The sequence below is a fragment of the Hylobates moloch genome, unplaced genomic scaffold (assembly GCF_009828535.3).
Source record: "Hylobates moloch isolate HMO894 unplaced genomic scaffold, HMol_V3 SCAFFOLD_5, whole genome shotgun sequence".
NCBI lineage: Eukaryota > Metazoa > Chordata > Mammalia > Primates > Hylobatidae > Hylobates > Hylobates moloch.
This window is the reverse complement of record NW_026652280.1, coordinates 140629583-140656522: the sequence shown is the minus strand read 5'-3', so window position 1 is coordinate 140656522 and position 26940 is coordinate 140629583. Positions and strand designations below refer to the sequence as shown.

Here is a 26940-nt window from a genome sequence, read left to right as displayed (position 1 = left end):
CACACACACACACACACACACACACACACTGCAAACCCAAATTTTTATTAGAGTTACATGACATGTATGTCATGTACAGTTATCTTGTTACTACAGTTATCTTGTCATGGACCAATAACAAACAGTTTATAGAACCACACTTGGGGTAGCAATGCTCTATAGCAACCAAACCTTAAAGAATGATCCTGATCAAATCAGAACACCTGATATACTAAAAAGTTAGAAACTTACTTCTTATCAAAAAAGGTTGAATTCTCCTTCCTTTTGGTGAATCCATTGGGTAGAAGTTTCAAGTTAATACCTTGCCTCCGGGCACGATTTTTTATAAAGTACATCTAACAATAAAAACCAAACAGACAAATTAATTTTTAAATTCCTTAAATTTAAAAAGTGAGTAAAACAATGTTCAATAATAGTTAAGATTTACTGAGAACTCAAGTGTTACAACAGCTCTAAGCAGTAATCTCATGTAATCTTCACAATGATACTATGAGAATAGGTATTATCATCTCCATTTTAGCAATAAAAATTAGTGAGATCCCAACATCATACAGCTATCCCAGAGAGATAGAACCTGTATTCAAACCCTGGTCTGTCTAATTCCAGAGCTTGTGTTTTTAACCATATGTTCTATGAGCCAAAGAAGAATTTAATGGAGATTAAAACAAACAAAAACACAGGTCATTTGGCAATCACAGGGGCTACCTACACAATTCTTGATTTCTTTTACCGATGGTTTTACCAGTTAGCTGTATATATATCACTGATTTTATTACTAGACAGCTCACTCAAGGGAAGAGCCATGGCATTGCCTAGTACAAGGCCTAGCTTAAAGTAACCACTGTTGTGGGAAGCACAAAATGGGATATGAGAACATTCTGGCTCTGACATGTGTTATTACATTGACCACCTGGGTTGATTAAGCTAAACTGGGCAATTCCAGAGTTACAAAGGAAGTAATACCAGATTTTTATTAAGTCAAGGAAGAAGAAAGATCACTCAAAGAAAAGGCAAAATATAAATGCCAGTTTTTTGTTAAGTGAATAGGGATCTAGAATTTGCGATGTAAACAGTCAGAATCAAGTCATAAGCCAAGGGAAAAGATGAATCAGCTATCACTGGCTAAGTAGGAAACTGTTTTAAGAAATTACATGTAATTTTATAATTTAGAGGACTTTGGTTTCAGTAATGGTAGTGATAATTATAAATAATTATAATAGCAGTGACCAACCCTTCTAATATACCTTCAGGATAAGGGTAAACCAGAAACAATCTCTACTTTTACAGCAAGCTAGGAAACTTGTATGGTTACACTGAAACAGAGGAAAAAAGAAAAAAAATCCATTAGCAGTTATGGCTATGGGCCATCCCTTGCTTTGATTTGCAATTATTTAGCCATACTCTAGAAAAAAGGAAGTGGGAGGACTTAATCAGATAACAAGTTTCAGTAAAAAACGACAATAATTCAGAGAGCATAGTATTGGTGCAGGATATACCAGTAGGCCAACAGAATGGAAAAGACAAGGCCACAAAATGACCCAAGCATATAGGGATGCTGATTTATGACAAAGGTGGTCCTACAGAGCAGTAGGGAAAGGATGAACTTTCCAATAAATGGTGCTGGGAAAAGTGGATTATCCATATGAAAAATTAAATGGGAACTCCTCTGTACATGATACCAAAAATCAATTCCAGTTAAAGACATAAGTGTAAAACACAACAGTATAAAGCTTTTAGGCAATTAACTATAAAAGAATAACTTCCTAATTTCCAGGTAGAGATGGATTTCTTTATAAACATATAAACCTACTAACTATAAAGGAAACAAATGATAAATTTGACTACATTAAAACTAAGAACATCCATTCACCACAAGACACTATAAAACGAAAAGACAAGACAGAGACTAGAAGAAGGTATTTATAACATACAACCAACTTGCACTAGCATCCAAGAAATACCAAGAATTCTCACAAACCAGTAAGAAAAATAAAGCTGACCAATGAAAAGATGAGCAAAAGACTTGAACAGGCACTGCATAAAAGAGGAAATCCAAATGGCCGATAAAGTATTTGAAAGGTGGTTCCATCTCATCAGGAATTAAAGAACTGCACATTTAAAACCACAATAAAATTACACAGCCAACAGAATGACAAAAATTTTTAAAGTCTTACCAAACTAAGTATTGGCGAGAATATGACAATAGGTACATTCATACACTATTGGTGAGAGTGTAAACTAGTATAATCACTTTGGAAAATGTTTTGGTAACATCTAGGCAAATGGAAGATATGCATACCACACAACAAAGCAATTCTATTCCCAGGTATAAACCCTAGAAACACATGTTCACACACATACTATAATTCATAGATAGAAGTAGTGCCATTGTTTCTAAACTGTTTTTTATTCTTACAGAAAATCCAAAATCCATAAAAAACCAAAATGCATAAACAAATTGTGGTATAGTCCTAAGATAGAAAAAAAAATTAAGAAATGAGAAAAGACCAGAGAAGGGCATAAAAGGGTGGCATGGAACTTCTGGGAAGCCAGTAATGTTCTAATTCTAGACTGGGGTGGTAGTTACATGAATATTCATTTTATAATTATTCATTATACTGTGTATTTCCATTTTGTGATTTTTAGAAAATATACATGCTATATTTCACAATTTAAAAAAATTGTAAAGTAATTTATCTTTAAGTAGAATTTTAATTATGCCTAATTAAGTTTGAGGAAAAATAAGAGTTGCTATATGAATAATTTTCTTTCAGATATGTGTAATGTAATTATGTCTGCACCAATAATACCAATAAAATAAGGTGTTTAAAAGGTATTAAAATTCTGCAACTCCAATACTAAAATGAACACAATTCCAGGATACGATTTAATCACAACATAAACGAATTTCTACAACACCAGTTGACAAATATTCCAAATACGTAAGCTTTAATTTTGCATAGTATTTAAGGAATTAAAAAAGGAATGCAAGAGTATGAAAATTAAGTGTATTAGAATAGCAGGTCTTGTCAGCTCTTCCTTCAAAATCAGAATCTAATCCTTTCCCAATAATTCCAACAGTATACCCAAGCCACTATTATCTCACAAGGATCATGGGAAGAGCTGCATAATCGGTCTCCCTGCTTCCAATCTTCCATTCTTGCCCCCCTAAAGTCCACAAAGCAGCAAGAGTGGTTTTTCAAAAGGCAAATTTATGTTCAAAACCCTTCCATGGTTTCCATTTGCACTTAGAATTAGAAACCCTCACCAGTTTCTTTTCTTTTTTCTTTTGAGATAGAGTCTCACTCTGTTGTCCAGGCTGGAGTGTAGTGGCCCAATCATGGCTCACTGCAGCCTTGACCTTCCTGGGCTCAGGTGATCCTCCCGCCTCAGCTTCTCAAGTTGCTGGGACTACAGGGGCACGGCACCACGCCTGGCTAATTTTTGTATTTTTTTATAGAGACGGGTTTTCACCATGTTGCCCAGGCTGGTCTTGAACTCCTGAGCTCAAGTAATACTCTGGCCTCAGCCTCCCGAAGTGTTTGGATTACAGGCATGAGCCACTGCACCCAACTCCTCACCAGTTTCTCTAACTTCATTTTCAATACTCTCCTCCTCACTCACTATGCTTCAGTTACCTTGCCAATCTTTTAATTCCTCAAACCAAACATCCTTGTTTCCGACTCAGGTCTTTCCTTTTACTTTTGTCCCTACCTGGAATAATCTGCCTCCAAATGTTCACATGACAGCCTCTTTCTCAGCACTCAGATCACTGCTTACATATCATCTCTTAGAGAAGCTTCTCCTGACCACTGTATCGAAAACAGTACCCTGACAATCTCTCCCCAACAAAGACCATTTTCATTCTCTCTTTAATCTCTTGAGCCTTCTTTATTTTCTATATGAACTTAACTCTATCTGAAGTTACATTTGTTCCTCTACTCATCTCCTATATCTCCCACTAAATACAACTCTACGAGGGGATGGACTTTGTTTGGGTCACAGCCATATCCTTAAGTAATCAGAATAGCTCTATATCATGGTAGCCACTTAATATATTTGGTAAGTTAAAAAATAAAAAAAAAAAAGAATCTAATTGATTTGAAGGACTTCTAACTGGAAGAAATTAGGAAAAAAATCTTACATGTTTATTGCTTATTGGTCTTTTCAAAAAAGCATCTCTAGAAATATGGTCCGCTGTTCTTGCCACATCTTCCAAAAATCGATAATCTAAAAATTTCAAAACAGAAGAATAAACAAATGACATACACCAATGGCCAGGAAGCCTCAATTTGCTATGCATAAAGTGGCTTACCACTTAGGAGATTCATTTCAGTAAACTGTTGTATTGAAACGTATGCAGTTTTATCTCGAACTCCATTACATGTCAGTTCTGCTTTGTGTTTCTTTACACAGGGCAAACTGAAAAGACAAAGGGGAAGTACTTTTATATTTTAGGGTAAGAAAGGTACAGATACAGGTTAAAAGGTAGGAAGTTACATGTATACCTGCAGGAATATCGCATACAACGTGGACATCTGTACTTTGCTTCTTCTGTACCACAAGTTTCACACCTACAAAAGCCCACATATAACATTAAATTATCAAATATTAATTTTATTTATTTATAAACTTAGAATGTCCCAATCAATTTATAAACTCAGTGACAAGTAACTCTGATAAAATATTTGATAGTTGTTGAACATCATTTGAAAATTCTTCTCTATGAAACCTTCCCAAAACAACTACATTTCCAATGTTGTTAGTGATATGTAACTCAGGAAAATGTATTAAAATTTTTAAAACCCATCTCGCTTTTGACTTCTTTTTCTACTATAATCAGGGAATGAGATTATTCACTGATATTTTAACTTGTGATTCCCGGAAATGTGGTAGTGATTGTATATGTGTGTATCCAGAAGTCCAATTCATGAGCTATGTTTAGGTATTTTTAAAGCACACACCAGAAAAAGAATATAAGGCCAAGTGAAATTTAGAGAGTAGTAGTAGCATCTTTTCCTGAACTCCACACCTAATCTAGAACGAGCATCGAAATAATCTAGAAATGCCATGTAACCCATCATTTGTCCTCAACTGCTCGTCTATGCTCCTGGGATACTGACAACCAAACTACAGTTACTTCTATTTCGCCCACTGTGTTCTAGACGGGAATATTCCCAAGAATCTGACTACTCTTATTTCCTTTGTCACATAATCCACACAGTAAGGAAATTAAATCAAAAGCAATAAATATTCACAGCACTCATGAAGAAGCTTGATAATTGAGGTCAAGTGTATTTTTGCCTAATTTTAACTTAATCTACTTTGTCTTTGTTGGTTTTATTAGACTTTCTCATTTCTATTCTCTCTCAAACGAATACCAAGTAAAGAGCATATTAAGTCAAGCCAGATCCAGTTCCAACTGATCTTTTGGTCCCAGAATTTTCACTTTCCTAACTTGACCATTACCCATTGGACACTACCAATTTCATATATTTTCACTGAATTTGTTGTGTTGTCATCTACAACACCCTCCACTTCCCAACCCACCCCCACGAACGCCGTCTGACTCCAGAAACCCAAACTTGTGCTCATTTTTCATTATTCCACCTTCTCCTGATAGTGTGGTTTCCTTCACTCTAGACATGAGGACTCCACAGCTTTATTCCCCTAAATGGAATTCCCCATGCCCTACCTTGACATGGCCAGTTTCCGCTTGCAGCCCACCGGGTGATTTATCGGAGGCTCTTCTTTCACCTTTGTATCATCCACGATTTCTTTCTTCAGGAAATCCTTCTCTTCTTTTACACCCTCTCCATGCATCACTTCCTCTTTTATGCATTGACCAACAAACTTCTCCTCCTGTTTTATCTCCAAGTTATCCTTCTCTTCCTTCACTTCTGACCAGTCCATTACCTCGTCCGTTACCTTCTCTTCCTTTACCTCTGGGTCACCCACCTTCGCTTCTTTTACCACTAAACTACTATCTGCCTCCTGCTTCGCCTCCAATACGCCTGCGTTCTCATCCTTCACCTCAGGCCTATCCTCCACCTCCTGTTTTACCCACCGGCCAGACAACCTGCCTTCTGCACCTGGCCAGTCTATAATTTCCTGCTTCACTACCGTTAAGTCCATCGGTATTTCCTCTGGCCTTTGTCCGCTTCCTTCCTCTCCATCTATCTCCTTCATCCCTGTCAGCCCTTTCCCCTCCTCTCCGCCGCCGAACTCCTTCGCCCCTGCTAAGTCCCTTACTCCCTCCCTGCCAGGCTCTGGACTTGGCCGCACCCCCTCAGCTACGCTGTGGAGACCTCCCCAAGACTTCCCTTCATTTTCAGCAGCAAACTCCATCAACTCACGATCCTTGGCCTCTGCTGCCACTCTATCCTTCAATGTGGCTGCTGCACACCAGTAAGAGGAATTACCGGTCGGAACGCCTACGGCGGCCCACGTGTGGAGCCAAGCAGCCACAAGCCCAGAAGAGCCTGGTTGACGCGACTGCTCGAATAGCCGTAAAGCTACGCTTTTGCGCCTCGCCCCTTCACGACTTGTAGAGCTCTTTACGGCTCCGCGGAGGCCCTGCCGGATTCTCTGGGCCAACAAGCGTAACTGCGTGACTTGCCCACTGCGATTCTCGTCTCCCGCCTGGTTTCCACCACCCCCTTCCCTTAGGGAAGCCTCCTGGGCCACACCCTAGGCCACCCTCCACGCCCTACTGGGTGTAAAGAGTGGAGGAGACCCGCAGAGGGAGAGAAGCGAAACCCTTACACTCTGGAAAAGGGAAAACCCACCCTAATCTGTGTTAACCATTAAATCCAATCTTGTATGAAAATAGAGGACACACCTGATGTTAGGCCTTTCCAAGCTTTAGTTTCTTAAAGCTATAAACAAGGGACCATGGTATTATTAATATAAATCTCCCAGTGTCATTGTGAAGATTATATGAGATCATGCATGGGAATCAACTAGCAGTGACGGACACATACTTGATATATAACTGGGAATCCTGATGGGTTTCAAACCGTCTGGTTTCCACCACCCCCTTCCCTTAAGGAAGCTTCTTGGGCCACACCCTAGGCCACCCTCCACGCCCTACTGGGTGTAAAGAGTGGAGGAGACCTGCAGAGGGAGAGAAGCGAAACCCTTACACTCTGGAAATGGGAAAACCCACCCTAATCTGTGTTAACCATTAAATCCAATCTTGTATGAAAAAGGAGGACACACCTGATGTTACGCCTTTGCAAGCTTTAGTTTCTTGAAGCTATAAACTAGGGAACATGGTATTATTAATATAAATCTCCCAGTGTCATTGCGAAGATTATATGAGATCATGCATGGGAATCAACTGTCAGTGACAGACACAAACTCAATGTATAACTGGGAATCCTGATGGGTTTCAAGTAGGAAAGAGGGCATTAGTTTTTCTTTCCATTCTTTCTAAGTAACAGCCAGGCTGGCTCTGTCACCCAGGCTGGAGTGCAGTGGTGCGATCTCAGCTCACTGCAACCTCCACCTCCCGGGTTCAAGCAATTCTCCTGCCTCAGTCTCCTGAGTAGCTGGGATTACAGACACCTGCCACAGCACCTGGCTAATTTTTGTATTTTTTAGCAGAGACAGGTTTTCACCACATTGGCCAGGCTGGTCTCAAACTCCTGGCCTCAAGTGATCTGCCTGCCTCAGCCTCCCAAAGTGCTGGGTGGCCTGAGCCACTGTGCCTGAACTCTTATGTTTTTTAATGTGGCTATTAAAATATTTGAAGTTACATATGTAGCTCATATTATATTTCAGTTAGACAGCGTTATAACAGAAGTGTATTAAAATTCAAATTTCAATTAGATGAGATTAACATAGTCAAGAACTAGCATATTAGTTAACTTATTAATATGTTAACTTAGTCAATAATCATTTTTCTTTTCAATTAATTCTCCAAAGTACGTGTGAACATTGTTACAAATGAGTCTGATAATGTCAGTCATGTCCTTAAAAACGTTCAATGCCTAATTTTTCCTTTTAAGATAAAGAACTAAATCTTTATTATGGTCTTGTGAAGATCCCTCACATTCTGGCCTATATCTTCTCTCCAGTTTTATCTCTTAATTACTCGTTCTTCAGATGACAAGTCAAGCACTACTTCCTTAGGGAAGTATTTTTGACCTCTCCTCCTCCCCTGTGCTCAACCTAGATCATGGTTGTGTGTGTGTGTGTGTGTTTAGAGAACTTATTTCAAGTTCTAATTATGTAACTTATATTATCACTTGATTAACATCAGTTTCTCCTCCAGACAGTAAGCTCACAGGGACCCTGCATTTTTTCTCAACAACTCAGAGTACAGTGTCTGATACACAACAATAAAATGTAAAAACATGAAGGACTTGAGCACCTATTATGCATCACACACTGTGCTGTGCTGTGTGATTATATGTATTAAAATCTACCATTTGCCTACAAGGAGCTCACAGTTCAGTGAAGGGAGATAAACATGAAAATAGCAAAAATGAAACACTGAAGCAAGTAATTAGAATATAGAATGTGATCTTAAGTGTAAGTAGCATGCATTCCTGTGTGGGGAAAGTTAGGAAAGTTTTTCTGAGGAGCTTGAAGAATGAATGGGAGTTGGCCAGAAGGACAGGGCAGGAGAGCTTTCCAGATGGGAATGAGAAAGTAGAATATGTTCAGGGCACATCAGAGAGTCTTGTGGTTTGAATGTGTACCCCAAAAGTCCATATGTTGGAAACTTAATCCCCAACCCAAGTGAGAGGAGGGGCCTAATAAGAGGTGATTGGTTTAAGAGGGTAGAGCAATCATGAATGGATTAATCTTAGCGTGAAAGTGGGTTAGTTTTCATGTGACTGAGTTTTTGTAAAACAAATCCAGCCCAGGTTGCCTCTTGTATCATTGCTTTCACCTTCTGGCGTGGGATAACCCTCACTAGACACTTGCACCATGCTCTGGACTTTCCAGCCTCCAGAACTGTGAGAAATAAATTTCTTCTCTTTAAAAGTTACTGAGTCTGTGGTATTTTGTTATAGCAACAGAGAACAGACGAGGACAGATACTTAAATATGGTGGGAGAGTGCTGACTTTGATAAGAAAGAGAAAATGTTGACAGGTGATCAAAAATCAGGTCACCAAGGCTTTGTAGGCCTTCCAGAGAAGCTTGCAGTTCTTCATCCTGCAGGTGATAAAGAGCCAGATTCATTTCCTGAGCTTGGGTTCTAAGGTTGGGGCACAGAAGTAAGTGGTGAGGGAAGAAACCACAGATTGGTTCTGGGTATGATTATTCTTAACAGGGGATAGTGACTTATACCGTGATTTGGATGGACCTATTATGACCACACAAATAACTGTTTCCAAAGAATTGCCTGGATTGAATACTGGCAAAGTATTATTCGGATCAAACAAATACATCATACATTTAGGTGGTTCACTCATAACTGATGTTCTTCTAGGAGGATCCAATAATTGGGTAATTACTACTACAGAAATTCAGGACCTGATACAGAAGGCATAGTATTTGCTGCAGAGACGTATGTGAAATTTATTTCTAAAAAGATTTTAGAATTTTTTTAAAAAATTTCGATTTATTATTATTATTTCTCTTTAACACAAGGCCTAAAAGGAGCAAGTTTTACCAGCCAGAATAATATTTGGCTATAAAAACCAAGCTAAAGAAATTCCGATTGTTTTAATCTCTCGCTTCCAACTATCAAACCAAAAACTTGCTAATGTCTACTAATTTAAAGATTTCTACAAAGTTGTTTTTTCATTGTATAAAGACTTGAAAAAAATATACAGTATTTTTTGGAGTATATTGAATTATGTGGAAAACATTTGGGAACAAAAATTATTTTAACTGTGAATGTTTTACATAGTATCTTGGAATTTGCATTAGTAGTTAAATGAGAACCTCTTTCATACACTGAAAATGCTCAAGTGAAAAAATTAAATGTTATATCAATAAAGTTTAAATAAAGTTTTTATTTCCTAGTAGTTGAGGAAGATCCTTATGCCTTCATGAGGAATGCCCTTTTCATGAGGAATGCCCTTTTCATGAAACTGGGTTTCAACTATTTGCTTCAAGAAGTGAAAAACTGGCTGGGCGCTGTGGCTTACGCCTGTAATCCCAGCACTTTGGGGAGGAGAGGTGGGCAGATCACCTGAGCTCAGGAGTTTGAGACCAGCCTGGCCAATGTGGTGAAAACCCGTCTCTGCTAAAAATACAAAAATTAGCTGGGTGCTGCGTCAGGTGTCTGTAATCCCAGCTAATCAGGAGACTGAGGCAGGAGAATTGCTTGAACCCGGGAGGTGGAGGTTACAGTGAGCTGAGATCGCACCACTGCACTCCAGCCTGGGTGACAGAGCCAGACTCTATCTCAAAAAAAAAAAGAAGTGAAACTTTTCATGCATTTCAACTGTAAATTTGTTCTGAACTAGATACCTAATAAAATGCAATTATTTTTAATGGATTGTTACTGAGATTATTTTTTTGTACTTGTGTGCAGTTCTAAAATTCTACTGCTAGGCACAGCCAAGATGACAGCTTAGATTCCCCATCAGTTGCTCTTCTCCAAAGAGGTATCATTTTTCTAACTTGGCTTTAAACAATGCTAGGACTCTGAATCCAAAGCACACAGATTGCGTAACTGTGTACCCAGGCTTCGGTGACAACAACTTCATCATAGCTCACATAGCCAATTAATATGTAGATAATGAGGAAAAAGTTACACCCAACAGGACATACATTGAAGGCTTAGCTTACACTTATTTTTGAAACTATAAAACCTGCCAGTCTTGCGTAGGAGGGCCAAACTCTTATATTTTGGTCAGGACATGAGACCTGCCAAAGTGCCTCCTGCCAAACACCATGTTTCTACTGCTCAGGTTGTTTCTGTGCCCCCAGAAGCGATCCTCCTCTTTATTACAAAATCATCAAGCATGCAAAAAACTCCTTTTTGCTTCCCATGAAAAGAACTACATTTGTGTTTCATTCAAGGTGAAAAGCAGGGGAAGATCTAGGTTTTGCGAAGCCTGAAACTCATTCAATTTATGCTCTTCTATGTTAAAAAGAACCAAAAATTATTGTACTTTTGTAAACTTTACAAACATAGAGGCCCCTGTGAACACATTTTGAAGGCCATTTCAGGGATTTAAAGCTTACATTCATTAGCTTCATGGCAACACTGCCTGTATATAAAGAATATTTGACAGAATTTTTAAATTAACTTGTTCTACCTTTTAGCCTTTAATGAGCCAAACTGTTTTGTCAATGGGAAAATACGTTTACAGTGTAATTTGTGAATTTAAAGATTTTACTTTTGACTGATGGTTACCTCACTCTATGTATATAAGTGTTGTGATTTGAATATTTGTGCTGTTACTGTGTGAGAATCAATATAATATAAGACATTATACATGAAAAATGTTGCACTGAGATGATATAGAGCATTTTAGACCTGAGCTCAACAAGCTCCAAGTAGGATAAATATAAGCACAGAAGTATTCATAGATAAATTGCTGAAAGCCAAAGAAAGATAAAAAGGTATCTTGAAAGAAGCAAGAGAAAAATGACATATTACAAATGGAGAACAAATAATGACTAAATTATAATAACAAACATTGGAGGCCAGAAGACATTGGACTGATATATCCAAAATACTGAAAAAAAAAATGCAGCCAAGAATTCTACACCTAGAGAAAATATCTTTCAAAAATAAAGGTGAGGGCTGGGTGTGGTGGCTCACACCTATAATCCCAGCACTTAGGGATGCCGAGGAGGGAGGATTACTTTCAGCTCAGGAGCTTGAGACCAGCCTGGGCAACGTTGTGAAATCCCATCTCTACAAAAAATAGCCAGGCATTGGTAGCTTGTGCCTGTAGTCGCAGCTACTCGGGAGGCTGAGGCTGGAGAATCACTTGAACTCTGGAAACGGAGGCTGCAGTGAGCCGAGAGGTGACACTGCAGTCCAGCCTGGGTGACAGAGTGAGACCTTATCAAAAAAAAAAAAAGAAAAAAAAAGAAAAGTGAAATAAAGACAAAAACAGAGAAAATTAATCATCAACTGATCTACATTATAAGAAATGATAAGGGAAATTCTTCAGATGAAGGGGAATGACACCAGATGGTAACTTGGGCCTACAGAAAAAATATATTCATATATTTTAAATTTCCTTCTCATAATTCAAAAATATATAAATGTTTAAAGCAAAGACTATAACCTCATATTGTTGGATTCATAACATATATGGATGTACTATATATGACAACAATAGCCCAAGGATGAAGGGATTAAGTAGAAGCATACTATTCCAAGTATACAAGGTTCAAGTATGCTATTTTTTTGAAGTAATGCAGTATGAGCTCTAAATAGATTGTACTAAATTAGAACTATTGTAATCCCTACAGCAACCACTAAAAAATGGAATAAATAGCAGGAATTATTCTCCCTTTTTATAGATAAGGAGTTATGATGGAACTGCTCATACCAGAGCAAACATGCTGCTAAGAACAATGATAAAATCTGAATAAATATAAAAAATAAATGTTTGACAGCATCAATGATCATCCAAAGCAGCCAGGGCTAGAGGATTAGTAATGAAGAAGGAAGTACACTGAGGTAAACTGGACCTTCTCCAGCACTTTTTCCCTGGGAGAAATTGCTGGACATAAAAACAGTATCCAAGAGCTTTTGGAAGTTTTCAAGACTAGTGAGGTGGGGAAGTGGAGAAAAGGTGAAAATGAAACTCGGTGTTCAGGGGCAACAAGGGAGGACAAGATCTTTGTAACCACCCAAGGCATTCAGTTGAGACACCTGAAGGGCTACTCCATAAAACTAGAAATAGGGCAGCTCTCTGAAGGCCTAAAGTCCAGTCCTGAACTATCTCAATCACTGATTGCATCCAACTGCCTGCCAAAAGGAAATTAAATCCTCTTGGGAAGGAGTTATTGTCATTCAGAGTTTCTGCGATTTTTTGTACATATCTTACATTTAACAAAAAAATTATTAAATACACCAGAAGACAAAATCAAGTGACTGGAAACTAAAAGGAAAAAATAGACAATATAAGTAGATCTTTAGGACATGCAGATGTTGGAATAATCAAATATGGACGGGGTCAATTGTGATCATTATGCTCAATAAGTGATAAATAGGATGGAAGATTTCCATAAAAGATGACATGAAAACATTACAATTGAAAAAATTACAATTTCTGACCATGCCTGCTGGCTCATGCCTCTAATCCCAGCACTTTGGGAGGCCGAGGAGGATGGATCACCTGAGGTCAGGGGTTTGAGACCTGCCTGGTCAACATGGCGAAACCCCGTCTCTACTAAAAAATACAAAAATTAGCCAGGTGTGGTGGCACAAGCCTGTAATCCCAGCTACTTGGGAGGCTGAGGCTGGAGAATCACTTGAATCTGGGAGGCAGAAGTTGCAGTGAGCTGAGATTGTGCCACTGCACTCCAGCCTGGGTGACAGAGCAAGACTCTGTCTCCAAAAAAAAAAAAAAAAAAAAAGAAAAATTACCATTTCTAATATTAAGAACTCAAAGGTGAGTTTAACAGCACATTAGATATAGCAAAAATAGGGTCAGTGAACTGAAAGTTAATTCAGTAAAAAAAAAACAAAAACATAAACTGAAGCATAAAGAGAAAAAAGATGAAAAGTATACAGACGAGCATAAGAGATATATGAGACAAAGTAAATATATTTCAAATATGAGTGTGTAAAGTCCTAGAAGCAAAGAATAATTGAATCAATAGCAGTAATATTTGATGAAACCCTCAGCAAAAATTGTCCAAAGCTTACAAGAGAGATCAAGTCACATGTTAAACAAGCACATTGAATCCCAAGCAAATAATTACATAGAAATCTACCCTAAGTACATCATAGTAAAACTATCCAAAACCAAGGACCAAAAACAAAAACAAAAACAACAACAAAAAACACTTAAAAGCAAAGAAAAAGACACAATCTCTTCAAATGAGAAAAAAAACTTTGGACAGGCATGGTGGCTCATGCCTGTAATCCCAGCACTTTAGGAGGCTGAGCTGGGCAGATCACCTAAGGTCAGGAGTTCGATACCAGCCTGGCCAATATGGTAAAATCCTGTCTCTACTAAAATTACAAAAATTAGCCATGTGTGGTGGTGGCCACCTGTAATCCCAGCTACTCGGGAGGCTGAGGCAGGAGAATCGCTTGAACCCAGGAGGCAGAGGTTGCAGTGAGCCGAGATTGCACCACTGCACTCCAGTCTGGATGACAGAGTGAGATTGTCTCAAAAATTAAATAAATAAATAAATAAATAAATAAATAAATAAATAAAAACTTCATGCTGATATTTAAACAGAAATTATGGAAGTTAGAGAACAATAGAATAATATCTTTAAAAGAAAACAAATGATAATCCGCAATTCTATACCCAGTAAAAATATCCCATAGACAAAGGAAATAATTTTCAGACAAAAAAATGAAGGTAATTTTTTACCAGCAGATTCACATGAAAAGAAGTACTTAAGGAGGTTCTCTAGCAGAAGGCAAATTATCCCAGGTGAAAGCATGGTAATGAACGAAAGAAAAGCAGAGATTTTTTGAGTAAGACCTCAAAAGCAAAGGTAACAAAGCAAAAGTACACAGATAGGATTACATCAAGCCTAAAAGCTTCTGTGCAGCAAAGAAAACAATAAACAAAAAGTGAAGAGGCAACTCACAGAATGGGAGAAAATATTTGAAAATTATCCATCCAAGAAGGGACTAATAACCAGAATACTTAGGGGATTCAAACAACTCAATAGTAAAAACAAACAAAAACAAATAACACAATTTAAAAATACACAGATGGGATCACATCAAGCCTAAAAGTTTCTGTGCAGCAAAGGAAACAATCAACAAAAGGTGAAGAGAGACATCCCACAGAATGAGAGAAAGTATTTGAAAATGATCAATCCAACAAGGACTAATAACCAGAGTATTTAAGGCACTCGAACAACTCAATAGCAAAGAAACCAATGATCCTATTAAAAAAATCAGCACAAGACCTGAATAGATATTTCTCTAAAGATACACAAATGACCAACAGGTATATGAAAAAATTCTCAACATCACCAATCATCAAGGAAATGCAAATCAAAAGTACAATGAGACATCATCTTATCCCATTTAGAATGGTTATTATAAAAAAGACATAAATGTTGGCAAGGAGATGAGGAGAAAGGGGAATGCTCATACATTGTTGGTGGGAATGTAAAGTAGGACAGCCATTATGGAAAACAGTATAGAGGTTCCTCAAACAAGTAAAAATAGTAGTTTCAAACACAAAGGAAAAATAAATGTTTGAGGTGATGGATGTTCTTATTACCTTAATTTGATCATTACACATTGTATACATGTATCAAAATGTTATATGTATCCCCCAAATAATACATGTATCCCCAAAATACGTACAACTGTTATATATCAACAAAAATGTTTTAAAAAACAACAAAAAAGAAAGCATAGAAAAGGATAAATAGGCAGAAAAAACTAAATGAACCGTCAGTTTAAAATATTTAGGGTTTTAAATATATGTATAAAAAAATACAGAGAGTAATGCCACAAAATGTCAGGAAGTGATAAATGGAATTAAAGTGTAGTAATATTATTGTATTATCTGAAAAGTGGAAAAGCACTGTTTATTTATTTATTTATTTTTGAGACAGAGTCTCACTCTGTCACCTGGGCTACAGTGCAGTGGCATGATCTGGGCTTGCATTGTCTGAAAAGTGGAAAAATACGGATTTTTTTTTTTGAGATGGCATATCACTCCATCACCTGGTCTGGAGTGCAGTGGTGTGATCCTGGCTCACTGTAACCTCCACCTCCTGGGTTCAAGCAATTCTCCTTCCTCAGCCTCCCAAGTAGCTGGGATTACAGGCATGTACCACCACACCTGTCTAATTTTTTTTTTATTTTTATTTTTAGTAGAGACAGGGTTTCACCACGTTGGCCAGGCTAGTCTTGAACTTCTGACCTCAAAAGATCCACCTGCCTCAACCTCCCAAAGTGCTGGGATTACAGGCTTGAGCCACCACGAAAAGTACTAATTTATATAGCCTCTACAAAGTCAAGGATATGAAGGTGACCACTGTAGTCTCTAGGGTAGCCACTAAAAGAAAATAAAAATATGGCTAGTGGCTAAAAGAGGAAATATAGAATAAAAATATTTTACCACTCAAAAGGAGGGCAAGAAAGGAGGACAGAGGAAACAAATTAGAGATGAGATAAATACACAATAGTAAGAGGACAGGTTTAAATGTAAATGTAACAGTAATTACATTAAATGTAAACATACCAAATAATTAAGTCTAAAGTTGCCAATGTGGATTAAAAATAAAAATACAACTACATGCTGCTTACAAGAAACACAATAAAGGAATGGATGCAAAAATGTTAAAAATAAAAGGATGGACAAATATATGCCATGCAGACACTAACCAAAAGAAAGCTCATATAATTATACTAACAATAGAAAAAGTAAACATTAAGTTAGTAAGCAGAAAACGGATATTTCATAATGAATGAGTAATCATTCTAATAGGATGACATACCAATGGTGGGCTAAAGCCAACTTGGACTAGCTTGTTAGACCCAACGTGTTATCTCTTCCTATCTTCATGTTCTGTAATCTATTTGTAGCCTGAAATCAGCCATTGTACAAGTATTTACACCACAGAAATGGGCAAATGCTAACAAATTAGGGATTGTCTCTTTCTTTCCTCTTAGTGAGCTGGGTGTTAAACAGTGGCCAGAACACTACAGGATATACCAACTGTGAATTTGAATGCAACTAATTACATGTATAAGCAAGAAAAAGTGAGAAACAAAAGGAGAAACAGGCAAACCCACAGTCATGGTTGGAGATTTTAACACCCTTCTCTCATGTAATTGATAGGGCAAGCAGACCAAAAAAAAAAACTTGCCAATATAGACAAAAAAAACTCACAAAACTCTATATACCTACCTACTCTCTCTCTCTCTCTCTATTCCAATACAGATAATAACAGAGAATTAGTGACTTATCCAAGTACTGCAAACCAATAAATGGGAGAGTTGAAACTTGATTCATGTTTTCTGTCTCTAAGTCCAATATTCCTTTTGCTATGGTTTCATATTACAGAAAATGTCCATGATATTTACTTTGTAATAACCACTATAATTTTTTTATTTTTTTTTTTGAGATGGAGTTTCACTCTTTTTGTCCAGGCTAGAGTGCAATGGTGTAATCTCGGCTCACTGCAACCTCCGCCTCCCAGGTTCAAGCGATTCTTCTGCCTCAGCCTCCTGAGTAGCTGGGATTACAGGCATGTGCCACCATGCCTGGCTAATTTTTTGTATTTTTAGTAGAGATGGGGTTTCTCCATGTTGGTCAGGCTGGTCTCGAACCCCCGATCTCAGGTGATCCACCCGCCTCGGCCTCCCAAAGTGCTGGGATTACAGGCGTGAGCCACCGTGCCCAGCCAAACCACTGTAACTTTTACATTAATACATAAAAATGGGGAGAAAAGCAAAACACCTTTCTTAATTGTTTACATTATCTGTTGCACTTGATTTTTAGAAAGTCTTTATATTTAATAATTAATTAGTAATTATAATATATAAAAAATCTATATACAACAAAATATGGGGATAGCATGGCTTTAAAGCAGATGAATAATTTTACTAAGGGATTTAGCACAAACTGGTGATAATAATCATAGAACTATTAAATCTTTAATGATGATGATGATGATGGCAATAAATAGCAGCGACTAATGTTTATGGTGATTACTTTGTGCCAGACACTGTTTTAAGCATTTCTCCATTTTTGAATCCACTCAACAACCAAATGAGATAGGTATTTTTATTATCACTATTTTACAGCAAAGAAACTGAGACAATGAACCTACAACGATACACCCCAAATCACACAGTGAATCCTCAGAGCACTCCTAACTACTATACTGCCTAACTGCCTATGATTAAGTTGATTGAAATTTGCTTTAAATTTGATATTTCAGGAACACACTTAAAACATAAAACAAGGCATTTCTGTCCTCTATATGTTTCTTAAATGATCTCTAGAAAAATCATGTAAGTGCAAACTAAGTTATTATTACTTTTTGGAACAGAATGTATAGCATGTAGACTGAAACTAGATTATAGGATATGGTTTCTTTAGTTTACACTCAACCTTTGTGCTCCTTTTAAAAACATTTTTATCTTTTTCAAATGAAAAAACAGACATCTTTGCCAAGGCCCTATTTTTAAAAATTGGGGTAGAATATGCATAACATAAAATTGACTGTTTTAATCATTTTAACGTGTATTATCCAGTAGCAATAAGTACATTAACATTGTTATGCAACAATCATCACTATCTATCTTCAAAACATTGTCATTCCAAACAGAAACTCTGCACTCATTAAAAAAAGGATAGTTCCCACCTCATTCCCACCTCCTCTGGCCTCTGGTAACCTCTATTCTACTTTTTGTCTGTATGTATTTGTCTATTCTTGGTACCTCATATAAGTGGAATCATACACTATTTGTCCTTTTGTGTCACCTTATTTCACTTAGTATAATATTTTCAAGGTTCATCCATGTTGTAACATATAACAGAATTTCATTCCTTTCGAAGGCTGAATAACATTCTATTGTATGTATATACCACATTTTGTTTATCTATTCATCTGTTTATCAACATTTTGGTTGTTTATCCCTTTTGGCTACTGTAATAATGCTTCCCATAAACATTGATATACAAATATTTATTTGAATCCCTGCCTTCAATTTTTTTTGGTATATACCTAGATGTAGGAGAAGTGCTGGATGATATGGTAATTCTACATTTAGCTTCATATATATATAAAGCTATATATACATATACATAGATATATACATACACATAGATACACACACACACAACTTTTTAAAAAGTTATTTACTTTTTTAAGTAACCACAAAACTATTCTGTGCAATGGTTGTACCATTTTACATTCCCACCAGCTATGCATAAGGCTTTCAATTTTCCACATCTTTGAGAACACTTGTTATTTTCCTTTTATTTTTAAAATAGCCATCCTAATGGGTGTAAAGTTCTGGGGTGTTTTCCAAAACTAACAACCAGTTCTCCAATTCTTCAGACACCAATTTGGATGTCCAACAATTCAAGTCAATTCTGACACTGCCTGAAATTAGCATCACCTTCCACAGATAAATGGGTTCAGTACCCACTTCAGATGCCAATTGCGAGTCCCAGGCCATCCGTAATTCTGACCAACCAACTACAAATGGTAGGTTCCCATGACGCCCCTCCTCATGTTCAACAGTTTGCTAGAATGGCTTACAGAACTCAGGGAAACACTTTACTTATGTTTACTAGTTTATTATAATTTAGGAACAGCCCGCTGGAAGAGATGCACAGGGCAGAGTATGCGGAGTGTAGTGCAGAGCTTCCATGTCCTGCTGGGTGTATCACCTTCCCAGCAAGTTAATGTGTTCACCAAACAGAAAGCTCTCTAAATCTCACTGTTCAAGAGTTTTTACAGAGCTCCATCTCCAGGGCCTGCCCTCCCCTCTTTCCAGGGGTCAGTAGGTGGGACTGAAAGTCTCAACCCTCTAATTACTTGGTCTTTCTGGGGACCAGCTCCATCCTGAGGCTCTTTAGGGTCCCCACTCTAAAAAACCTTATGAACATAAACTCAGGTGTGATTGAAAAGCATTCATTATAAATAACAAGAGACACCTTTCACTTAGAAAATTCCAAGAGTCTTAGGAGCCCTGTGCCAGGAACCAGAGATAAAGACCAATATATTTTTGCATCATACCACAGAATTGGTACCTCCTGGTGGTTTTGATTTGCATTTACCCAACGACTATTGATTTGGGGCATTTTCTCTTCTCTTTACTTTTTTTTTTTTTTTTTTTTCGAGACAGGGTCTCACTCTGTCACCCAGGCTAGAATGCAGTGGTGTGATCATGGCTCACCACAACTTCAACTTCTTGGGCTCAAGTGATGCTCCTGCTTCAGCCTCCTAAATAGCCAGGACTGCACATGTGTGCCACCATGCCTGGCTAATTTTTAGAAAATTTTTGTAGTGATCGTGTCTCACTATGTTTCCCAGGCTAGTCTTGAACTCCTGGACTCAAGCAATCCTCCCACCTCAGCCTCCCAAAGTATTGGGATTACAGGCATGAACCACTGTGCCCAGCCAGCATCTTTTTATTCATTGGTCATTTCTATATCTTTGGAGAAATGTTTATTCAAGTCCTTTGCCCATTCTTTAAACTGGGTTGCTAGTTCTTCTAGTGTTGAGTCACCGGAGTTCTTTATATATTCTGGATACTAATCCCTTATCAGTATATGATTTGCAAATATTTTATCATATTCCTTGGGCTGCTTCTTCATTTTCTTGATAGTGTTCTTTGATGCACAGAGAATTTTTAATATTGAGAGAGTCCAATTTGTCTATTTTTTTCTCTTGTTGACTGTGCTTTCGTTGTCATTCCAAGAAATCATTGCCAAATCCAGTGTCATGAAGGATTTTCTGTGTTCTTCTAAAAGTTTTATAGTTTTAGCTCTTTTGTTTAGATATTTGCTCCCATTTTGAGTTACTTTTTGTATGTAATATAAGGTAAGTGTTCAACATCATTCTTTTGCATGTGGATATCCAGTTTTCCCAGAACCATTTGTTGAAAAGACTGTCCTTTCTCCATTGAATGGCATTGGCACACTTGTTGAAAGTCATTTGATCATATATGTTAAGAGTTTATTTTTGTCACGGAAACAGGTCCTATAATCCTTTTGCAGGTATATAAAAGATACTTCTTAACAATATAAATATACATAACACAGAAAGCCTATGCCAGAGGGGCTATCATAAATAATAAAAGCATATTGTAACAAAAGAGGAAAAACAAATACCACCCAAAATTATTTAAAGCACATTTTTATTATAGATAGGTTAAGTGTGGTTTGCTGTGGCTAAAGATATATTTATAATGGATGAACAAGCTTTTCTAGATACCAAGAGGTATAATATTTTTCTTTCAATATTGAACTAACATTTCTCTGATAATGAGACATTGAACTGGCTGAGCCTATTTTAAATGGGAAAAGACTTTTTTTTCTGGATGTTGCTTTAAAGACTGGTAAATTAAAATTTTTAAAGTACTAACACTAAATTTAAGTACAGTGAAAGAAAATCAATGAATACTACAAAACATATAATTTCTACAAAGCAGAAATATAAAGTTTTTATAATTTAAAACAGCAGCAATTTAAAAAAATTTGCTGAATTAAAACTTTACAAAATATATATACACTAAGTATCATTCCAGATGATCATGAACTTTGAAAACAGTATGGCACAACCCCCAATCTCTACCCCAAACCTACTACTAGATGTAGCTGGCCTATAATAATTTTTACAACAATTTAAAAAATAAAACAAAAACAAAGAAATCTAATTCTTCTGCGTATAAGCACAGGTTACAATATGCTGGCTTTGATTCCAAATACACAAAGAGAATTTTAAAATAAAACAAGGACTTCACATAAATAGTTTTACGTGTTATTAAGTGTGTGACCAAACAAATTAAAATAAGTACTAACAACCAAAACATATCTTGATGTAACCAGTACATACACTTTTGAAGAATGACAAAGATGAAAAAGGAAACAGTCTATGAAAGCCATAAGCACCTTGTTTTCGAAAGAGCACCAAGCAACACAAAGAGGCAACACGTAAGAGGTAGTGTATCACCGGCTAAGATGTATATGCCCATCCGGGACCTGAATACAGCTTAGTGTTTTGGAAAATAAGACATATTAGACTGTGGCTTGTAATTTTTAGACAGAAGCAGTGCACATTTGGAAGCATTAGCCAGTATTGTTCCACAGTGCTCTGCATCTCCAGCTGTCTAATGGGTACTATGCACTCAGTCAAAAATATAAGATACCCTGAAAAATTCCATATTTATAAATTTTTAGTTCTAGGGAATTCTCTAAGAAAGCTGAGATCAATATAATTTTTAAAAGAATTAAATATTTTATCAATCATAGTCCTTTAAAAATGCCTTTTCTCCTTCTTAGGAGGAAGTCTGTTCTTCCTGAGATTCTTTAAGATTTAGCCAATGCTTTATTACATGCATTTCATGACGACAGTATCTTTCTGTCTTATTTCTCCCTCTGCAGCAATTACCTGGCCAACAGCCTGAATTTGGAAGTAATTCAGAGACTTTATAGAAAGCATACAAAACTGCTTTCAATGTAATACTTTCGTTCAGTTTTGAGATGAGGAAGTTTTTGTACTTCAACCACTGGAAGTTGATTAGGTTCCTGGGTGTGAAAAAGAAATGTTGCCTTATGCCAGCTGCCATCTTCAACCTGTAAAATGAGAACAAAATGCTTTCATATGCATTTCATTAGCAGTCACTTTCAGTAGACAATGCCTTTCACAGATAATGTGAACTTGTTTTAAGGATTAGAGATAACGAATATAAAGTGCCTAGAACAATGCTCAATAAATGGTAAAATTACTATTATTAGTTGAAAACCTGGGCTTATTCCTTTCTCTAGAATGGCACTGTGTGTTCTAATTTTTCACTTCCAGAGGCTAAGGCCAGGCTTCTGCTTCAACTGTCTATGAATCATAGGACCAGATATGAATTAAAAGGCTGCAATACTCCTAATATGAGTAATAACCATCTGTTCTGTATTCCTTTATTTGGTGCTGATACCTCAGGATGGATATTTTTCTTTGATAAAAGGGAACGAGCTATTTCAACCTCTGTATTTCAGGTAGAAAATAAACAGAATTACCTCAGTCAGAAATAGTTAAAATTATAATTATGTGCAATCATCTTTTAGGTTTCTCTCTCCCCCATTCTGTAGCTCTCTATTTATACAGTTTCCCTCTTTCTTCTCTTTTGTGTCTAATAAATTCTATGGAACAAAAACATATCATAAAATATCCTGTGATTAAGATTCAACCAGACACAATAGAGAAAAACGATTGATGAGTTTTGTGGAGCTGTTATTTAGAAGCTAATTCACTTATTCACAGAATTATCATGATATAAATTTTAAATTTTGAAGGAACTTTAGAGATTATTTAAGCTATAAATTTTATTTTAAAGTTAAGGCAATTGAAGCTCATTGAAAATAAGTTACTTGTCTAAAGTCATAAGCCTGGTATGATAACAAGACCTAAAATTCTGTATGTAAGGCACTGTTAGATTCATTCATTAAGTCTTTTAAGCAATATTTATTGAATATTAAGTATATTTAGCATAGTTGAATAAGATATAACCCTTAGTGTTCTTACAGTGCTTGTGAAATACAAAGATGAATACATTAGTTCTGGCTTCTAAATGCTAGTGGCTTGCATATCTAATTGAAGAGAGTAAAAACATAAACAAATAACCACAACAAAAGACCATCTATAGAAAGTACAATGTAAAAAATGTAGATAGTGAGTAAATTCCTCATTTCTAACTAGAGTACCAAGGGAAAGCTTCATGAAAAAATTTGGAATATAGATGGGCTTTAAAGTATGCCTAAAATTTCCACTTGATTAGTGAGGTATAGAAAGGCATTTCAGAGAAAATGAATGGCTTAAGCTGAACACCCGTACATATACACACACAGAACAACAACCAAAAAAAACTAAAAAACAGATGGGCAAGTAGAAAGTGGCTGTGAAAATTAGCTTAGCATGGCATTTAAATTCACGGATTTGACCTGGGACAGATTTTGATAGAAATGCTGGTACTCTCACTTTCTCCACATATAAAATGGGAATAATAAACACATACCTCACAGGCTTGTTGCGAGGATTAAATGAAGTTTCAATCAAAAGTCACTAGCAGTACAGTAAGGCCTGGGCTTTGAAGTTCTCCATGCTTAGGATTGATTTCTTTTCTTTTTCTCTTTTTTTTTTTTTTTTTTTGAGAGGGAGTCTCGCTCTGTCGCCCAGCTGGAGTGCAATGGCGCAATCTCGGCTCACTGCAAGCTCCGTCTCCCAGGTTCACGCCATTCTCCTGCCTCAGCCTCCCGAGTAGCTGGGACTACAGGTGTCTGCCACCATGCCCGGCTAATTTTTTGTATTTTTAGTAGAGACGGGGTTTCACCATTTTAGCCAGGATGGTCTCGATCTCCTGACCTTGTTATGTGCCTGCCTTGGCCTCCCAAAGTGCTGGGATTACAGGCATGAGCCACTGTGCCCAGCCATGCCTGGGATTGATTTCTTGTTCCTCCTCTAATTAGCTGTATGATTGCGATTATCTAATTAGCTGCATTACTTTAATTTTTATTTATTTTTTACTTTAATTTTTATTTTACTTATGCTAATTTTACTTACTTGCTAATTTATTTTTAATTATGCTAATTGGCTGCATTACTTTGCTCAAAATAACCTTGAGCAAGTTCTCTGTGCCTTTACTTTCATACCTATAAAATAGGACCAATAATATATTCTTTACAAAGCTGTTATTATGAATAAAATAATTAATGTAATGCATGGTCACTTAACATATAATAAAACTCCCAATAAATAGTAGTAGGGGCTGTTGATATTATTATCCCTATTATTATTGTAACAGATGAGTGTGACCATCGTTTACAACAGACAGCCAGTGAAAGCCCAATCTAGAAAAGCAGGCTGGGGTCTGGTTGTTGTAAGCACTCAATGGAGTTGATAAGTTTGAATTGTGTCTCAGAGGTACTAGTGAGTCACTGAATGTTTCTGGGCCCAACTGTACAAGTTAAATACATTTGTTGATGATATTTATCTCTTCAAATATAGATAATAAGATATATATATATACTTCTATTTTCCTATGATTTTTCAAGCACTATTTTCCTGGAAATAAAATGTTATGAAAAAGTAGAGTACCTTGGAAATGTTGAGATACTAAATCATGGGCTTCATACTACACAAGGATAGGAAATGAAGCTACTTAAAATAATTAATGATATATACATAAAGTGGACAACTCCATTCTCTAAAAGAGGGGTCAGCAAACTCTTCTCTAAAGGGCCAGATAGTAAATATTTTACATTTCGTGGGCCCTGCAGTCTCTGTCATATCTACTCAACTCTGCCATTGTAGTGCCATAACAGCCATAGATAATAAGTAAATGAATTAAGGATGGCTGTGTTCCAATAAAAATTTATTCACAAAAACATGCAGTGGGCCTGACTTGGTCTGTTGAACGTAGTTTGCCAACACCTGCTCTAAGAAATAGTGTTTTAAAATTATAGATTTTTCATAATATCTGTTATTTAATTTTTTTTTTTTTTTTTTGAGATAGAGTTTTGCTCTGTTGCCCAGGCTGGAGTGCAGTGGCACAATCTTGGCTCACTGCAGCCTCTGCCTCCCAGGTTCGAGCGATTCTTGTGGCTCAGCCTCCTGAGTAGCTGGGATTATAGGCGTGTGCCACCATGCCTGGCTAATTTTTGTATTTTTAGTAGAGACAGAGTTTCTCCATGTTGCCCAGGCTGGTCTCAAACTTCTGGCCTCAAGTGAACCACCTGCCTCAGCCTAAGTGCTGGGATTACAGATGTGCCCCACAGTGTCCAGCCCCATTATTTAATTTAATTTAATTTAATTATTATTATTATTTTTTGAGACAGAGTCTTACTCTGTCGCCCAGGCTGGAATGCAGTGGTGCGATCTTGGCTCACTGCAACCTCCGCCTCCTGGATTCAAGTGGTTCTCCTGCCTCAGTCTCCCAGGTAGCTGGGATCACAGGTACCTGCCACCATGCCCGGCTAATTTTTGGATTTTTAGTAGAGACAGGGTTTCACCATGTTGGCCAGGCTGGTCTTGAATTCTTGACTTCAAGTGATCTGACTGCCTCGGCCTCCCAAAGTGCTGGGATTACAGGCATGAGCCACCATGCCCGGCCCTATTATTTAATTTTAATGGAAAAAAAATAGGCTATAATTCAAATACTTACTGGTGGGGCCAGTCAGTATGTAATTATACCCATATTTGGTATTAGGTACAGGGATTGACAGAATGAAATAAAACTTACTTGCCTCTATAACTTGCCTTTTATGCAATAATGAGATGTAGAATTACAGCAGTGAAAACACATGAAAATATTTATCCAAATTCACTATCTATTTATCATTTATCTATCTGTCTATCTATCTATTCATCCATCCTGGTATAATTATTTCATATAGGGAATAAAAATAAAATTTACATCTTAACACCTGTTTTGCATGTAAAAATCTAACACCAATTGGTATGACACAAGTTGATAAGGTATGATACAAACAAATGATTGATTCTAAAAAATGCAGTTACAAGTCAGGCACATTAAAACTTACTACCCTTCTGTATCTGCAGTTTGTAATTAAAGTCTTACTCTAATTATCCTAATTTTATGGTTTTATCAATTTTAAGTTAGTTATACTGAACAATTCTAAAAGTGCCATTTCCTTACCTTGCAGTCATCTGAAAGCACTTTAGGTTCAAGTAGACTGTTTACTTTAAAAGTCTGGCCATTCCATCCCTTGAAACCAATAGGCAATCCTGGGCCACTTGTTTGTGTGCTTGTCCACCTTGGGGTGTTTAGACAGTGAATGGTGATGATATGGGTGGCTTCCAAACTCAGTAAATGAAGGAAGTTCATCTGGACTTTCCCAACTCCAAACTCCAACTAATGTCATAGAAACAATATGCAGGTTATAACATGGCAATTGAGAAACTTAACAGTTCAGGAAAACCTGAGGAAAAGTCCTTCAAAGGCAGCCTCCAGAAAGCTCCTTTTCTTGGAACTGAAGTGCCAGTCAGTGGTGTGCTGGTAAATGTTTAACCACTGCTTTTTGGAGGAAAAACCAGATTTATAGTATTTCCTGACTCCTATGGTAGAAGCACTCCCAAAGTGCTGGGATGACAGGCATGGCTGAATT

The 26940-nt window shown here is 37.0% G+C and overlaps 2 protein-coding genes across 5 annotated transcripts in view; both read right to left on the bottom strand.

Moving 5' to 3' along the window:
- The window catches only part of ZNHIT6 (zinc finger HIT-type containing 6), a 116516-nt gene extending 110030 nt beyond the window's left edge, over positions 1–6486 (bottom strand). For all 4 annotated transcript variants that reach the window (XR_009213696.1, XR_009213695.1, XR_009213697.1 and 1 more), the window contains exons 1-5: positions 5696–6486; positions 4509–4574; positions 4316–4422; positions 4145–4230; positions 232–335 (exon numbers count right to left, since the gene is read on the bottom strand). Coding sequence is in view for 1 of the 4 variants with exons in the window: in XM_032155465.2 (XP_032011356.1) it covers positions 232–335; positions 4145–4230; positions 4316–4422; positions 4509–4574; positions 5696–6348 (1016 nt within the window). In the remaining 3 variants the exon portion in view is untranslated. The remainder of the gene's footprint in view (positions 1–231; positions 336–4144; positions 4231–4315; positions 4423–4508; positions 4575–5695) is intronic.
- A 14506-nt stretch (positions 6487–20992) lies between these two features.
- Positions 20993–26940, bottom strand: part of COL24A1 (collagen type XXIV alpha 1 chain) — a 404873-nt gene continuing 398925 nt past the window's right edge. The window contains exons 58-59 of the mRNA XM_058439743.1: positions 26472–26687; positions 20993–22401 (exon numbers count right to left, since the gene is read on the bottom strand). Of these exons, the coding sequence (XP_058295726.1) occupies positions 22255–22401; positions 26472–26687 (363 nt within the window). The 3' untranslated portion in view covers positions 20993–22254. The remainder of the gene's footprint in view (positions 22402–26471; positions 26688–26940) is intronic.